The 17,496-nt window shown below is 40.5% G+C and overlaps 3 protein-coding genes across 4 annotated transcripts; 2 read left to right on the forward strand and 1 right to left on the reverse strand.

Moving 5' to 3' along the window:
* Positions 1 to 784: 784 nt before the first annotated feature.
* LOC111660158 (protein HEXIM1-like) lies at positions 785 to 4,657 on the reverse strand. Its single transcript, XM_087175858.1, has one exon. The coding sequence runs from the start codon at positions 4,123 to 4,125 to the stop codon at positions 3,265 to 3,267; it is 861 nt and encodes a 286-aa protein (XP_087031984.1). The 5' UTR covers positions 4,126 to 4,657; the 3' UTR covers positions 785 to 3,264.
* A 1,084-nt stretch (positions 4,658 to 5,741) lies between these two features.
* On the forward strand, positions 5,742 to 10,935 carry dohh (deoxyhypusine hydroxylase/monooxygenase). Of its 2 annotated transcripts, none has more exons than XM_023413352.2 (6): positions 5,742 to 5,859; positions 6,633 to 6,739; positions 7,402 to 7,569; positions 8,018 to 8,094; positions 8,709 to 8,964; positions 9,634 to 10,935. In XM_023413352.2, exons 2-6 carry the CDS (start codon positions 6,634 to 6,636, stop codon positions 9,942 to 9,944), a joined length of 918 nt encoding a protein of 305 aa, XP_023269120.1. In that variant the 5' UTR covers positions 5,742 to 5,859; position 6,633; the 3' UTR covers positions 9,945 to 10,935. The 2 variants fall into 2 exon arrangements, with proteins under 2 accessions (XP_023269120.1, XP_023269119.1); XM_023413351.2 differs by having other exon boundaries at positions 5,751 to 5,859; positions 6,630 to 6,739.
* A 93-nt stretch (positions 10,936 to 11,028) lies between these two features.
* rsph4a (radial spoke head component 4A) lies at positions 11,029 to 16,661 on the forward strand. Its single transcript, XM_023413284.2, has 7 exons — positions 11,029 to 11,781; positions 12,551 to 12,773; positions 13,047 to 13,328; positions 14,870 to 15,319; positions 15,410 to 15,554; positions 16,085 to 16,202; positions 16,310 to 16,661. The coding sequence occupies exons 1-7, from the start codon at positions 11,675 to 11,677 to the stop codon at positions 16,539 to 16,541; spliced, it is 1,557 nt and encodes a 518-aa protein (XP_023269052.1). The 5' UTR covers positions 11,029 to 11,674; the 3' UTR covers positions 16,542 to 16,661.
* Positions 16,662 to 17,496: the final 835 nt, after the last annotated feature.

The following is a 17,496-nucleotide window of genomic DNA, read 5'->3' on the forward strand; positions in this document are numbered from 1 at the left end:
TTCATTTCCTGATGAAAATTTGTATTTACACGGTGGGAACGCCTGGTCAGCAGAGGGCGCTGTGTCTACACGGTCTCGGTAGCTGACGCTGCTCAGTAGCGGAGTGACGTCAGACAGTAGTAGGGAGATCGTCAGACACAGATGCTGAGGACTGATGTGTGTTTATTGTTGTTCCTACAGAATAAACTTTAATGTGCTACACAAGAGGATCGCCGTTCTTTTAAGTTTAACAGTTGCAGCATTTCTGATTAAAAATAAAATCCTCTTGCACCTGCATCACTAGTGTCTGCATTCAGTGTATAACACCTACAGTTTTAACGTGTATGATGCTCCCGAAAAGCTAGTGTTTTTTTCCTACGTGTTTTGACCGGAGAACGGGAGACAGTTAACATCCAAATATATATTAGAGTTAATGTGAATTACGGATGTACTTTGCTAACCTAGCTAGCTAGCTAGCTGATAACTTCGTGTTTGTTATGCTAACCTTACCTGGTCCCAAACATGCAAACATTTGCAGGACAAGGAGAAATATAGTTTAACAATTAATTCAGCATCATTTTATTAGAAAAAAATCAGTCACTGATATGATTTTCCTACATGCAGCAAAACATTCAGGTTCATCTCATTAACGTATTTTCTGTCTCCTGATCTCGCTGGTATCGTATTGTATTGAGTACTATACACAATGTATAGAAGAACATTATCTTGTAGGGGTTTGTCATTTAATACTGTAAATTCATACACAACAGTCCTGAACTGAAGCAGACTGTCCTGACAGCTGATATGTGTGTGTGATTAACTGTGAATTACCATGTCTGAACTTAAGTATTTGTCTTTTACTGTCATTCAAAGGTGTCCACACTGAAAACTGAATGACCACTGCCAACAGAAGGAGGAGCTCATGTATGGACAAAGGAGACTGCATGTACTTCCTCAATTCTGAAATGGGCTGTGGTGGTGATGATGATGATGATGATGATTATACCAGAAAACTTCTTCCAGTTCATCTTGAGAGGACAGACCAGCTTTTTAGACATTTGTTATGTGCCAATCAGAACTTGCCGGCTTTTGTTCCTGGCTGCTCCAAAGCCTCAAATTATGTCATTTCCTCTATATGATGTCAGTTAAAAGTAACATTACATTGTTTATAGACGAAACATGTTAGTGTGACGTGTTGGTAAGTCAAAATGAGTGACACACGAACCATTACATTTTTACAAAAAAGTATGTTTATAAAAAAAAAAAAAAAATCTCATGTAAATAGGGACACACATAATCCTGACAATAATAAAGGTTTGATAAAAAAAAAAAAAATGTATTGGTGATATTTTAGATACAAATGTCAAGTTGTTTAATAAGGGCATGTCAAAATTGCCATGTACTAAGGAAAAATAGCTAAAAATATTTTCTTAGTCTTTATGAATAATATTTTCTCATTTAACATCATGGTAACAGTACTTGACTTAATGGTTTTAAGATTTGGAAAAACACTTCTGCCTATTTTTGTGCCTTATGCATCTCATCAAATGTGGCCCTAAATGGCTCCAGTTTCATAGAATGACTCAGCTATCTTCTATCTGGGGATATAGTGGTATAGCTTTATTGCAGATCAACTTCTGTTAGGGCATGTACATGTGTGTAAACATGTCTTGCTGTGGTTGTGGGGACAAATATGTGTTTGAAACCAATGTGAGGTTATTTTGGCCAGTTGTGACAGCTTCAAAAGGCTTTTTGAGGGACAGCTGCAGTGACTGAGGTCAGTGTCAGGATTAGTCTCTACGACCTCAAATGAAACTGAAAATAAACTCCTTTTTTACAGATTGAAACATGAGGAGTGAAGTACATGCACCAAGCAGCAGGAACATTCAAAAGTTCTCCAGAAATTTTCTAGTACTTTTAATGTTATCCTCTACTGGCACAATCATCTGTAATTGTCATCAGTTCTGCTCTTTCTTGTTCAACTTTCCACATGATACAAAAAATATGTTCAACTGAGTGCTGCACAGTCACCTGGATTTTAAAGTGTGTCTTGTCTTTATGCTTAACAGGCTGCACGGACTCCGTGACGGGATTGGTCGGAGCAGAGAGGAAGAGCCTCTGACTCCACGGCCGGCTTCTCCTATTGGTGCGGCAATGATCCTGCGAGTCATCACCACAGCTGCAGCCGTTTAAGCATCAGAGGAAGAGAGTTTAAGAGCCCGTCCCGCACATCATTAGTGGCGGCTGATGTATGTGTTTGTTCATATAAGGTTTTATTTGATATATTTCTATTACAAGTAGGCCTACATGCTTCTTACGACGTGGCTTCAGCAAAGTCTTTGTCGTCAGTATGACGTGATGATGGGACACCTGAGAACTGCAATGGCAGATGTGGCTAGAAGAAGGATGATTTGGTTTGTGGCCTATCTACCCTAACTACCCTATCAGCCCTATCTACCCCTCTAACTACCCTATCAGCCCTATCTACCCCCCTATCTACTCTATCAGCTCTATCTACCCCCTATCTACTCTATCAGCCCTATCTACCCCTCTATCTATCCTATCTACCCTGCCACCCCATCTATCTAAGTGGTGATTCGGGCTGACCTGGCTGGCTAGGTGGGTGTTCCCTTTGTCCTCCACTGGTCCGGTAACTACATAGCTGTTTCATGTAGTATTCAATCTTATGAAAAATATTTAATGTAGGTAAACCTTGTAATATAGTTGTCATGTAGGCCTACAAATAATGCCACAACACATGTGAGCCAGATGGATCAACTGACAGAGAATAAGTTGTTAATCATCAGTCATTAAGCAACATGTTTCAGTAAGGCTAAAAGCTGGTACTTTCGCTAGCAGGTGGTGGAAGAAGCATTATGATCCTCTGAGTAAAAGAACCAATACAACAATGTAAAAATACTCCATTACAAAGTCCTGCATATGAAATCTTGCTTAAGTAAAGGTAAATGGTGTTTAAGTATTATAATAATAAAAGTGTTGGTTTGATGCCTCTTACTGTTATATCATTATTTGGGCCTGACATAATGATTATATATGACACACACATACACACGTGCTGAATCCCGAGTAGGCCTGTGAAGATATGACAAATTCAAATAAATAGTCTTATTACTGAATATTTACATTTCTGTTTTTTTATATATAATTTTAAATGCAGTAGTCCCATGTATTTTCTTTCATATGGTGTCCTCCAGCTGGTAACAACCTTGGGCCCTGTGGTCACTCAGCTGGTTCAGAAGGAGCTGTTTGGGGCCCTCAGTGTCTTCAGCTCTCTGAGCTGCACCAGGGAGCCATGGCGCACCTCAGCAGGTTGTTCTCCTCCTCCATCCGGGACATGCACCTCTGCAGCTCCAGGTACTCCCACACCAGCTCCTGCTTGGTCAGACTCTGCAGCCTCTCGACCTGGTACGTCTCTAGGTCTCGGGAATATTCTCTTTGGAGAAACTCCCTGCTTGCGTTCCTGGGCCTCCTAATGCTGTCGCCGCCTCTATAGTCCTCCGTGCAGCCACCGACCCCTGAGGGCCACCCGACACCGGTGCTGAGGTCGGGCTCCCCATGGTAATTGGTGTCTATCAGGTACTGTGTGGTGTTATAGGGGGCCATTGGGCGCCCTTTGGCGAACATCTCCTCTCTTACCCGAATGGCCCTGGCCGTCTCTCTCTCATCCTTGGCTTTCTTTTCCTCCCAGGACAGTTTGTGATAAGGCTTCCATTTACGCCTCTTCCTGGCTTTCTTGCGCCTGTGTTTCTTCTTGCACAGACGCACGTCTAAGCCAGTGTCAGAGTCCATGTACAAACTCAAAGTCTCTTGTGGTAGTTTGTATTCGCAGTTTTCCTCCTGTGAGATGTGACCACCCTCGTGCGCTGCATGAACATCGAGTGTCTGGTGAGGCTGAGCTGCAGTCGGGCATTTCGGGGGCTTGTTCCCTGCTGCTAAGGTAGGACACACCTCCACCTCCTGCCCACAGTTCTCCGCCCGGGGCTGCCGCCGGCCAACGTCCCTCTCTTGGCTGCTGGCTGAGAGATTCTCCCTGCTCCCCCGTGATAGACCGCCTGAAGTGTCCAGGTGACGGGTCTGCTCTGTCATCCTGCCGATCCGCTCTGATTGCTCCTTTAGCACATTCATAGTTGATGCTCCTGCTCTGGAAACTGAGCGTGGAAGTCACTGAAGAGAATCTTAGTGTTTACATTTAAAAACCAACTAAAGCAAAAGTAAACTTCAGAACAGTAACACTCTGTTTCCATGACACTCCAGATTGTTGGCTGTTTCTTGTGTTGGCTGTTTCTTCCTGTTTAATTTTACAACTTCCAAAGTCTTGATCAGCTGTTACAAAGCATTTCTCTGTGGGAACTAATAAAGTTTTTTCTGATGATCAATAGCTAACAGGTGACCAAGTTGTTTTTGCAGTATCTGTACTTTACGTGAGTGTTATTATTATTGGAAACTTGTGACTTATTTAAAAGACAAATATTACTTTTAACTTTTGACATTATTAGATTACATTACATTACTTTGAAGCGGAGCTTTTAGTCAGTGGAATGAATTTTAGTGGATAGACCGTACACTGTGTTCATGGAGGAAAACTAATCACAGCCAACGCCTACACTGTCAGTCATGTTGTGCTGCTTAATGTTGAATGAAACAGCTCAGAAATAAAAAAAAAAACAATATCTGTCCTTTTGTTCACTCAACTGTGTTTTTTTTGTGTGTGTGTTTTAGTCCATTTCTATTGACTTCGTATCATATTCTTCAAGCTTTTTATTCCACAGGTTCTACAGTCAGTCAGAAGTAGGTTGTTCCCTTCATTTATTAGTTTGTTTAAATCTAAGGTGCAGTGCTGACAGTTGGACAGATGAGGGCACCACATACCATTTAATCCAGCATGTTTGACCACAGACTGTGACAGAGTGGAGCTGCAGCTGTACTCAATATAACTCTGTTTATGTATAAGATTTTTTTATATGGTTTTATTATAAGTAGGCCTACATGATAACCATATTACAAGATCAAGTAAACTACAACATATTTAGTGCTTTTTACGATGTGGTGAAAGAGGAGAGACTTATTACAAGATTAGGGACAGGCCATACTGGGCTTTACAGTTCTTGTAAACAGTGGAACTTGTTTTATTATATTGTCAGAAGTGTTTCAGAGAGAGAAGTGTTTGTATTAAGAATGCAATAAGAAAGATTGGAGAACAAAATATCAGTAATATTATTAAAAATAGAAAATCTTCAGGTCATAATTGTTGGAGACCCCTTTACAGTATTTAAGATTTAAGATCAACAAAATATGAGTATCAAGCAATTTTATTTTCACTTGATTCCCTTAATTTTTTTAATTTTGACTTTTTTTTATTTATTGCCTTGGTTGTTTTTTCTCAGTGATCCTTTTTTTTAAGTTCACAATCTTTATTACAGTCAAAGGCACAAATCCCATTCAGGATTAATGCAGAAACAATAGAAACAACTCAGCAAGAAGCAATAAGAATGAGAACATTGCAGGTCAGAAGATAGAAAATAAATAAATAAATAAATAAAACTAAATAATAGAAATAAAGGGACAAAATAAATGGTCAGTCAGGTATTAAAGTGTATAGATAATGATTTATAAGCTTTGATTGTAAGTCTTTGTTTGGTGTAAATACTGCAGTAGATATTTAGTCCACACCGATCGGTAGGTGGCGGTAATGCACCCAGAAGTCATTTGCCAACCACTAATACACTAACGAAGAAGAAACACGGCCAGCGGAAGTAGCGGTTCTCATAACATCCATGAGTGAAACTCGTGTAGCGGCGGCAGCTGTCAGAGTCAGTACCATATCAGAGTTGTGTTGAACGGCACCTGTAATCTCTGAAGGTCAGTACCGCGAAGTCCTGCTCTCTTCACCGCCCCGTGTCGGTGTTTGTGAATCCCGTGTTATGTACTTGTGAGGGATGTTTAGCTGGAGTTAGCTGAAGGTTTAGCTGGGGAAGCTAACAGTTAGCTTCAGCCGGCTCAGCCTTTCATAACCACAGCTGGTACCGTCATGAAACTCTGTAGTTGGAAACGTGGCTGGAAAACTGTTCTGTGAACTGGAGTTAATATATAAATTAAAGTTAACACTTCGTTATCGGTAGTCAGTGCCAGTGAACAAGCTGTAATTAAAGTCAATAAAGTTTATATTTGAAATTGATTTGCAATTTGTGAAGAGTTTTGTCTCATGTAATGTAACTGTGATACAGAGTTAATTGCTTTCAGCATTGGTTTTATTACCTTATGTAATTATTTTTAATACAATCTCATGATTACAATGAAATATTTAGATATCCATACTGATGTTTATAAGGTTATTTTAGACATGTTTATATTTATTTATATGTTTATATTGTAATTTGTAATATTATCATGCAGATACAAAATTGGTTTACATTTTCAGGAAAATCTGTCAAATTGTCTAGTTGATAAATGTTGACTTATTCTGTCCAATCACCTGCCTGTGAAGGATGAAACTTACAGAGAATAGCAGTAAATATTCTCTCATAAGAGTTTTAGCATGTTTTATCTCATGTGACCAGTTAATGTCGATTAGCTCAGTTTATTTTATTAACTAATGACATACAGTTAAACACATCTGTCTTCCTGTGCAGCAGTATGGCCAGTGTCGAGCAGGTGGCAACAATAGGACAGATTCTTGTGGATCCAGGACTGGACCTGACCCGGCGGTTCAGAGCCTTATTCACCCTGAAGAACCTGGGAGGTAAAACACATTCACAAAACGTCTACATGTCCATTAGAGTTTTAGAGAATAAGAAATCACTGTCGTATAAGTCATAGCCAGATACCCAATTTGCTCTGGCACTGCTCTCAACATTGGCAAAGTGTCCTTTAGGTCTAAAACTTGTCAGATCTCAATTTTATCAGTTACTTTTTTGAGGAGCTGCACAGTAAAACCTTCAGTAATACTGCTCCCAGCCTGGGTTTAACACAGGTCAGGCACAACTTAACATTGGAGGTTGATCATGTGTTTGTAGAATACGGTCCGATCTACATATCAGTGGTAAATTTGGGCAATTTTCTCTTTAGTTCCTGTGTTTACAAGCTGAGACAGTTCAGTTCAGGCACTGAAGCGGACACACGGTGAATATATCGATGACTCAGTCATAGTGTGTATGAATGACTAACAGGACAATGTATAATAATGGACGAAATTCTCAGACAGCTACCAAGAATAAGGAAGGGAGTTTATGACAATCCTCTACTGTTTACACCTCATACAGGTTGTTGTTGTTGTTGTTGACTTGTTGAGATGTATTCAGCCATGAAATCCAGACAGAGGCGGAGGCAGGTCGTCTTCAGGATGAACATCTGTGTGATGTGTTTAACTGTGTGAACTGATTGAAGCTGTGACGTGTGTGTCAGGAGCTGAAGCTATAGAGTGGATCAGTAAGGCCTTCACTGATGAGTCCGCCCTGCTGAAGCATGAGCTGGCCTACTGCCTGGGGCAGATGCAGGACAGACAGGCCATTCCCTCTTTGACTGCAGTTCTCAAAGACACACAGCAAGAACCGATGGTTCGGCACGAAGCAGGTAAACATGCACACGCACACACATTATGGGGGGGTGGGAGGTGGAAAGAGTTTTTGAAAAGAGTGTTTTTCTTTTTACATCAACACACGTGCATATGCTTGTGATGCTTTGAACATACACAAACAAACGAATGCGCACACAAAAGTAATTTTGTGATTATTTCGGCAGATATTGTGATTGTGATACGAGTCACGATTTTAGTGGGAATGGTCATTAATGCTTTTCATTTTATAAAAATTTAAAAAGTGATGGACTGTGCCAAATAAGCATGTTCCCTTACATCTGTAGAATATGATTGTTTGTCGGGGGTCTTTAAAGGTGTTTTGTGACACATTTTACCGTAATCAAAGAAATTGCAGGTCCTGCGTTTCGGATCTTGGCCATATTGTGATTTCGACAATATTTTGATGACTTGTTCAGCTCTCTCTGACTGTGTCTCTGTTTGTAGGGGAGGCTCTAGGAGCAATTGGTGATCCTGCAGTTCTGGACCTACTCAAAGAGTACAGTCAGGATCCTGTCATTGAGGTAGGAACACTCAGCATGTAGATACTGAGGCACCGGATCAGATTCTCAGTTCAACGGCACAATGTAAAAACGCGAAGGAAGGCTAATCTGGGCAGATATTTTTATGGAGTCCTTTAAAAGAGCTCAATTTAATTTTGAGCCGGCTAAACATGTGTTACTTTTGTTTACTGTGGCAGTATTTATGAACTGTAAATACAGAGAAATAAAAACACGGCGAGGCAGATGTCGGCCTTAATTTAATTTAGGGAGGACTGACGAGACGCAGTCCATCTGTGGAGTCACTCCTCTGCACAAATCAGCCTGTTTTTGTCTTTCACCCAGAATTAAAAGAAAGTGACAAATACATTATCATCTTATCTCTCAGGATAATTAACACATAATTAAATGTTGGTCATGGAAACTGGTTTAACGTCATGGAAAAGAAATGTGTGTGAACTCTGATGATGATAATGATAATGATGTAGATAATCCCAAGATGTTTCCTTCACCTTTGTTGTTTGAATCTCTAAATTTTCCCCTGAAATCACAACATCCATATAAAAACAATTAAGTGTAAAAAAAGACTTGTGTCTGATTGTAAACCTGTTGTAAATGTGAGGTCGTCCTCCCTGCAGGTTGCAGAAACGTGTCAGTTGGCTGTTCGTCGGCTGGAGTGGCTGCAGACTGGAGGAGAGAAACAGCTGGAGGATGGAAGTACAGACAAGAACCCCTACTGCTCCGTAGACCCGGCCCCTCCAGCTGTGAGCAAGAGTGTGTCAGAGCTGCGCTCCAACCTGTTGAATGAGAGTCTGCCACTCTTCGAACGCTACCGCGCTATGTTTGCCCTGCGTAACCTGGGCAACGAGGAGGCTGCCCTGGCACTGGGAGATGGTAGGTTACAACACTGTGGCTTACTGTTTTATCTGTGCATCACTGCAGTCACAACTGAAACTTCAGCCCTGATAACTTTGATAACAGTGACAATTAATCCCCATCATACTACACATGATGGTCCTGGAACACACGTGGGTCGCACAAGTGCGGTGCTCTGTATATGATCTAGTACTGGACCCCAGTTATGAGTCCTACCAGAGCTAACATCATTCATGGTAGATGATGTTTATTTTTCCTGGTAATTGATTCACATTCAGTGAACAATGCCAAGTTCTCCACCTGAAAACAGGTCGGAACTGAATCTTGAGAGCACTGGAATAATGATGACGGAGGTTGTGCCGATGGACAATATTGGTTATTGAGGATCATCCGAATGATCGCTGATAGCTCATGTCTTTGCCACAGTGAAGAGGATATTTGGCTTGTTTTCCCACTAATGTAGTAACTTATGATTATCATTATTTGTAGTATTAAATTAGTATTAAATTTAATTTGCCCTGCCACAGTTTCACGTATATAACTGCATATAATCATACTTGCAACACCGACGTGCATGCGCACACACACACACACACACTCTGCACACGATGACATTGGTAAATCCTACATGTCGTACGTGCAGCCTGCTCTCAGTGTGTGACCCTCTCTTGTGACGTTTGCCTCCAGGGCTGCAGTGCTCGAGCGCTCTGTTCCGTCATGAGATCGGCTACGTCCTGGGTCAGATGCAGCACCCGGCAGCGGTCCCTGCCCTGTGCGCAGCCCTGGAACGATCCAGTGAGAACCCCATGGTCCGGCACGAGGCGGCAGAGGCTCTCGGCTCCATCGGCAAAGACGACTGTCTGGCCGTACTGCAGCGTTACCGTGGAGACAGAGAACGTGTCGTCAAGGAGAGCTGCGAGGTCGCTCTGGATATGCTGGAGTATGAAAACAGTGACCAGTTCCAGTATGCAGATGAACTGGTCAGGTTACAGGGTTAAAGGTCAATATCGCAACTGAAGGAGCTTTCACTCAAATCTCTTCTTTAAACTCTGTCTTATTTTAATACCTTACACCACAGAGACGCCTGGACAACTCAGTGCTGTCTGTAAAACTACAGGATACTGCGGGATGAAGCTTCACTGTATGGCAGTTACTCAGCACATAAAACAAACATGAAACTGTTAAAGTTGTCGAGCTGCGAGAGTGAGCTCTTAGCTGTGGGGGGTGTGGCTGTGTTCGGGGACGAGAAGGAGCAGAGTCTTTGTGTTTTTCCCCCCTCCAGATAACACTGCAGTCAGATGCAGCACCACTCGGCTGCAATAGTTTTTTTCAATGTGTCTTATTTGCGTTTTTTCCCCAACAACCAGCTGGTGACAGTAATACATTGTGTATATTCACTATATCTGTGTATTTTCTGTTGTGTAACAGCTTAAGGATAATTTCCCAACACACCCAGGAGTGTTTTATGTTACTTTACGTCTCTGTGATCATTTGCAGTTTTAAGGAAACTGCTGAAGGTTAAAGGCCTGATAGACTGATGTGATGAGTTCAATTTAAAAGGCTTTTCCTCCGAAGTGTTTCTTTGCTCTTCCTCAATTCTTAGTATTTTTTGTACACAGTCCAACAGAAGGGAGATGAGACAGTGCTACATGGACTTGTTCTAAATTTAGGCATTGGTTCAGATCCAGGCTGCACAATCTGATATCAGTTCATTCTGCGGTTGATAATTAAGACAAGCCAGAGATCTATCTGCCTCTCTGTTGTGGATTTACAGTATGTTGGGAAGTACCACAGGAGTTCATTCAAACTTTATTCTGCTGCACAGATTAGCTGTGTGAAATAGTAGTTGGGCCTTAATCTATCGTGTTCCTCTGGTTGCTTCATGACTAGACTACTGTTGAACACAGGTTTTCGTTTTAATTTGTATCCATTATCATTTACAGTCAGGTGTGTACTGTATATAAATTAAAATTATGCTGTTAACATTTATGTCATCTGATGTCTGAAGTCTTTTTATGCCTTCAGCGACAATGTGGGAGAGATTTTTACTTGCACATCTGCACACTGATGTTTTCCTAGCTGGGGTACCTGATAATATTGTTGTCACAGTAAATGTTATTGCACATACACTTTTAGACAAGTGAGTAGAGAAAACACAAAAACAACATGTTGACATAAAAAAATATACTTTTGAATACTTAAGTATTTTTAAAAGCAAGTACTCCAATACTTTAAGTCAAGTAAAATATTGACTCAACAACTTTCACTTGTATTTGTAATTATAATATTTGACCAGGACTATCTATAAGTTGACTTAAGTAATGGAGCTGTGGACTTTGTCACATCTGGGGATTTTGTTTTGTTAGATGGTGAAGGTGAAGTTGTGAAATTTCAATTTATCTTCAAATGATACATTTTTGTCCTGAATTTTAATTTATCTTAATTCACATCCAACTGGCAAATAGGTTACGTTAAAAACTTTTTTGGCTACATAAGAACAGCCTATTACCAATTATGTATCGAGATAATCGTTTTCCATTTTAATTTTTTTCGCTCCTGGATTTGCAGCGTCCTCGCGAGCCTAGCAACCACACTGCTACCGTTACCACAGCAACCGGTGAAGTTTGGTTCTATGCTACCACTCAGTGAGGCTGTTAAGGTTAGCTAACCTGTTGCTGCCGTTGAAAGATAAACGTTCAGACACGGATTTAGAAAAAACAGAGAAACGATGGACACTGCGGACGGAAACCAAGACAGCAGTCAACAGAGACGACACTGTGCCGCCTCCTTCAAGGCTTTCATGATGAAAAACAGCACGAAAAGCAACCTGAACCTGTGAGAACTGTGTATGTGCGTGTGTTAGCTCGTGGCTGCTAGCTTGTCTGGTTAGTAGTTAAAGTGCATTGGCAGTAGCTATATTCAAAACACGAGATTGGAAGCTGTTGTCTCAGGAAAAAATATTTAATAAATCCCTCACACAAGACAACAACCCATTATGTTATTTAAATTTTATGATGCCGTTAAAATGTGTCAAGATTAGCCGTTAAAAGTTATTCAACTGTTTCGAGAAGCAGAGTCACTCTCCTCTGTTGAGTTGTTTTGGTAACTTTGTGGAGTAAATAAACTTTAAACACTCAATACAGAGATCCTTAGATTTGAGAAACAACAGCAATTATTTGGCATCGTTGCCTAAATGATGTTAACATTTAAGCAACATTATTATGAACATTGTTGAATATTTTCTGACACTAAGCTGGAAATGGAAATAATTGATTTCAGTGACTGTGTCCTCCGCTGACATTGGAAACCATCTAAACTGGCATAATATTACTCACTTAATAGTTTCATTAAAACTGTGCTGCTGTTTATTTGGATTTTCATACACTAACAGAGAGAGACTCGTTGTGACTATATGCAGTCACAATACAAAATGCCACTTTCTGTGGAAAGTGCCTGTACTCAATACATATACATTAGTAAATTTATATTATATGTATTTGTTTGTATGTGTGAATATCATTTCCTGGTATTCATTCTCTACAATGACCAAAGGATGGTCCAATGCTCAGGAATTCATCATTGGTGTTGTCCTTTAATGTTCCAGCTATGACCACCTCACCTGTTTACTAATAAAGGTGCTGGATGAGGAACCACAGAACGTGGTGGACGTGATCGAGGATATGAGCCGTGATGTGAAGCGGGATTTATTTGAAGACAAGCAAAGCTCTCTGCGAGAGCTCCCACAGGCCACAGCTGCTGAGCTGCTGGCTGAACAGCAACGGCTGCTGTTTTCTCAGCCAGAAGACGCTGACCATGAGGATGAACTGGTATTGGCTTCATACACCTAAATTCTACATTTGTGTTGGTGATTTGAAGGGGAGAGGGCATCTGGTTTAAAAGTGACATGTTGTTTAGACATGTAATGACAACAGGTTACATATCACTGTTATTTCAACAGCATTTTATTGACTATTTTCATGTGTGGCAGGTGTCAAAAACAAACAAAGGGCAAAAATCCAAAAAATAGTCATTACACATACAATAGCAAGTTGTATGTATAAATATATATACTATAAACACTGTTTATTGTTCTTCGTCAGGTGGAAACACCTCTTCCTAATGTGAGTGAGATTTGCTTCTACATGGAGCAGGCTGGAGTGGGTCTGGGCAGAGAGGAGATGCAGAGGATCTTTCTTGCACTCAAGCAGCTTGTCGAGTCGCAGGCGCTCCTGCGCTGCCGACTGTGGGGCAAAATTCTGGGATTGCAGAGCAACTATATTGTTGCTGAAGCTGAGTACAGAGAGGGCGATGAAGTGGAAGAGCAAATGGTTGATGAAGCGGCTGTGGAAGAGGAGACAGAGGCCGAGGCTCAGGAGAATGAGGTGAGGAAGTGGAAAGTAGTCAATCAAGGTACCAGATAATCTTCATTCATTCTCAAATTGTGAAAGGGGTCTTTATTTACCGCAGCCGTAGAGAGAACCAGGCCGTTGTTTCAATGCTTTAACAGTATATTGATCTTATTCTATTAAGACCCATTTTCATTTCATTCAAGAATTCCATCAGTACAACAACTATTCTGCTGCTCACACTCTGTTTTTAAGACAAATGCTGTTTTCATCTACTGCTGTTTTTTTTTGTATCGCTCTTAATCTACCATCAACCACTTTCTGTGGGTGTTTCAACCCACAAATCAGCTCAAAGGAAATAATGCTCCCATTTTCTGATAGGCTTTTAATGTGAAATATCTCCAGGAACCATTGACCTTTAATTACCAGGAAGGTCAAGGAAATGTGAGCATTATTTCCTCACTCCTGTAGCGCTCGTGTAGAGTCCTCCTGTAAGAAATCATCCCTTCTGCTGCTCAACCAGGTGCTGGTCATTCCAGTATAGAAGTTTTCTCACAGCACTCCTGTTCTCTGTTCACTGCATTGGCTTCCTGCTCCACCTAGCATCCGATGTAAGACTCCATCTTGTGCTTTCTGATGTCTAATTTCATTTAAAAAAAGAAAAAGAAAAAACTTCTAAGTGTGTCTACTGTAACACCGAACTCCCGGACGTAGTCTGCCTTCAGCTGAATGCACTTACTGTAATTCATGTTGAGCAAAAGCACCAAATAAATATAAACAAATGATTCCTCTAAATTATTTTTATTTGAATAAGAGCAAACAAAAGAATGGCAAAGTAGAAACTATTGGGAATAATTACTGAGTTGAAGCAGTTTTGCAAGAGAAGCAAGTAGTGAGTACAGCATGTTGTTTTACCTGGCTTTGTTAGTGACTTCCTGCTTTGAGACTCAGTCATTACTTGAAAATGGGCTCACGTATGAGAATTAACTTTTTTAAAAGAAGAATGGTCACAATCGATGAATCACAGCTCTCATGTCCTGACCTTGACCCCAAACATCAGGATCCTCCACCTGTCAAGATGGCAATGGTCTCAGGTGCTCATGTGGTTTAGATACATAAGTGAATTAACCTGCCTGTTCTTCTGGTAAATATTCACAAAGTTTTTCTCTTTAGAACAGTGACACCGATATTTACGCTCTGAAAACAAACAGAAAAAGTAAGTTTACCCACCAAGAAACTAGCATAGCATTATGGAGGATTGTGAAGCAATTTAAGATTAGGATCACCTCAATTTAGGATGAACAAGACGAGGTCAATACTAGTACATTGTTGGACTGTGTATGTAAAAAATTGAGGATGTAGTTGAAAACTGTCCTTGTCCTTTTTATTTTGTATTTCCTTTCATTATGTTTGATTCTATCTTCTAATTACAATGTTTCACACATTGATGACAAGGAAATAGAATTTTATTTTGATGAATTAAGTCTTTTGATATTTAAAAAGAGAGTCCCATAATCTTTTCAAGGGTAAAGAAGTAAAGTCGTTTTTCTTGTTGTTTTTCTTGTGTTTATTTTCAGATGGATCCACTTCCTCTGTCAACCTACAAACCCCCGCCAGTGGTGCCGAAGGATGCCATAGGAACAGGAGCTAACAAGTTTATTTACTATGTGTGCAAAGAGCCTGGTCTTCCTTGGGTAAAGCTCCCTCCAGTCACTCCCGTGCAGATTACTGTCGCTCGCCAGATCCGTAAATTCTTCACCGGGAGGCTGGACGCGCCGGTCAACAGCTACCCGCCTTTTCCCGGGAACGAAGCCAACTATCTGAGAGCACAGATTGCTCGGATCTCCGCCGGCACACAGGTCAGCCCCCGGGGGTTTTACCAGGCTAGGGAGGAGGAAGGTGATGAGGAAGAGGAGGCACCAGGGGACACCTATGAAACGAATCCTGATTTTGAGGGCGTTTCAGTCTCTGAGATGGCTGAGTCTTTGTCCTCGTGGGTGCATCATGTTCAGCACATCCTGCCGCAGGTACGAGTCTGATCAAAGCATGTACACGGACCATCTTCTCAGCTGATGTGTCCGTGTGCGTATGTAATGTCTGAGTATGGACTGCTTTAGGGCCGCTGCACTTGGATTAACCTGGCTGTGAAACCAGGAGAAGAGTCGAACGAGGACGGAGAGGTTGAGGAGAAAGAAGAGGAGCCTGATGAGCCTGAGCCAGAAGTTGGACCCCCCCTGCTCACTCCCCTCTCCCAAGATGCAGGTCAGTCTTTGTCTTTGGACATGAGGGGGTTCAGAAGGGGTTTGTTTATTTTAAATACCTTTTAAATCTCTTAAAATCTATTAAACAGTGACCTCTGGTTGAATTGTTGAATATTATAGAAAGGCCATCCTAAAGAGGTGAGTTTTTAAAGGTTGTTAAAAACAGTCAACAGTGGGATTTTTCAGGAGTCTGGGTGCCAGGGGAGCAGAAGCACAGTCACCTTTGGTTTTTAATTTGGCACCTGGTTGTCAGGTTTTGGTTGGATGACATAAGTGACCCCTCGGTGGTGTAAGGGTTCAGAAGTTCTGAAGAGATGAGAAATCGTTGCAGGTTAGATGAACTGGTGACTCTGAGTTACCAGTAGGTGTGAACGTGAGCGTGAATCATTGTCTCTAGGTGACAGCGGTGTGACTGACTGGCGACCGGTCAAGGGTGTAAGTTGGGATCTGACTTCATTGTGCCTCCCTTTCTGTAACAAAACCTATGTCCTTGGAAGGAATCAAAATCTTTTTATTATTTGTGTCTCTCAGAAATATTCAACATCCCTCCCTGGACCTCCAAGATGTCCTCCACTCTCACCTCTCAGCATGCAGTCGCTGTGCTGCGTTCTAACCTCTGGCCAGGAGCGCACGCATATGCTTGTGGAAAGTAAGTGAAAACATCAGAATAGTCTGACTTCCCGTGTCTGATTTCTCACAGTATGCTGAAGGCAATTTTGCAGTTTACAAACAAGCACATGTTGTCTCTTTATTCAGGAAGTTTGAGAACATATATATTGGATGGGGTCTGAAGTATGCAGGAGAAGGCTACCGCCCACCCGCCCCCCCGCTGCCACAGAAAGAACATCCCAGCGGACCAGAAATCACAGAGGCCGTGGACCCAACATTGGAGGAGGAGCAAGCGCTGAGAGAAGCTTTAGAGGAGCAGCAAGCTGCCCAGGAGGAGATGGAGGACACGGACCAAGAGGAGGAGGAAGATGATGACTAAGAAAACAGTTTAAAACATTTAGAACATTAAAAAATTCTACAATTAATCTCTCAAGTATTTATTTGTAATTAAATTAATCAGTTTACTGGCTTGATGTTGTAAATTCAAGTAAATGCAGTTCAATATTAAATTTAAGGTGTATGTTAAGCAAAAATATTATAATTTAAGCAAACATTACATGTCTTAATTGATTTTCTATTTGTATTTCTAGAAATGGTGGAAATATATTTTTCATTTTCTATGATCAAAGTAGGAAAGAATATTATTTGAAAACTTACTCTTAACTTATTGATGTGACATTTATTGGATTTTTATTATAAATTATTTAAGATTTATTAAATAAAACGTATTGTCACCTTCAGTATTTGGGCCATAGAAACCAAACAACACATATTCCCATTTAAGGGAAAAATTATCACAAACTTCTGTGAATCTGTGGGGCAGCATTCAAACCTTTTCTCAACGTATCTGAGAAACAAATTTGCTCATCCTTGAAGTATTTCTTTTTCAAAATGCTTTATTATTCAAAACATTTTCCATTTCATTTTATTAAAACCATTAAACATTGAAAATGGATGACACAATCATAACTTCTGAAGTAAGATACATAGTAAAATATGAACAATACATACAAATAAAATAAATACAATAAAAGGAAATAAATGCAACATATAAATAAACACAAGCAATAAACAATAGTATTTCAAAAGGAAAAGAAACAAACCATATACATAAGGGTACCATGAAAGAAAACAGAGATATTACAGGGAAATATGTTTTAATTACTTTATTGTTTAGTCCATGTAATGATTCAATATAGTGTCCAGTTATTATTTTGAATTGTTGTATGTGTGGTTTATAATATTCTATATATAAACAAAACTATTTAATCGATTCATTAGATAAATGACAAATACTCTCAGTTTCGTAATTGCAAAATACACATTATCCTTGA

Source organism: Seriola lalandi, unplaced genomic scaffold, assembly GCF_002814215.2.
Source record: "Seriola lalandi dorsalis isolate HSWRI2012SDOR001 ecotype SW California unplaced genomic scaffold, Sedor1 jcf7180002054511, whole genome shotgun sequence".
NCBI classification, from domain to species: domain Eukaryota; kingdom Metazoa; phylum Chordata; class Actinopteri; order Carangiformes; family Carangidae; genus Seriola; species Seriola lalandi.

What these genes read in the sequence shown, in the direction of transcription:
- LOC111660158 (XM_087175858.1), bottom strand. Translation starts at nt 4,125, where the DNA reads ATGAATGTGCTAAAGGAGCAATCAGAGCGGATCGGCAGGATGACAGAG.
- dohh (XM_023413352.2), top strand. Translation starts at nt 6,634, where the DNA reads ATGGCCAGTGTCGAGCAGGTGGCAACAATAGGACAGATTCTTGTGGAT. An exon ending in CACCCTGAAGAACCTGGGAG is followed by an intron (nt 6,740 to 7,401) that starts GTAAAACACATT and finishes CGTGTGTGTCAG; the next exon opens with GAGCTGAAGCTATAGAGTGG. An exon ending in GTCAGGATCCTGTCATTGAG is followed by an intron (nt 8,095 to 8,708) that starts GTAGGAACACTC and finishes TCCTCCCTGCAG; the next exon opens with GTTGCAGAAACGTGTCAGTT.
- rsph4a (XM_023413284.2), top strand. Translation starts at nt 11,675, where the DNA reads ATGGACACTGCGGACGGAAACCAAGACAGCAGTCAACAGAGACGACAC. An exon ending in TTCAGCACATCCTGCCGCAG is followed by an intron (nt 15,320 to 15,409) that starts GTACGAGTCTGA and finishes GGACTGCTTTAG; the next exon opens with GGCCGCTGCACTTGGATTAA. An exon ending in TCCCCTCTCCCAAGATGCAG is followed by an intron (nt 15,555 to 16,084) that starts GTCAGTCTTTGT and finishes TGTGTCTCTCAG; the next exon opens with AAATATTCAACATCCCTCCC.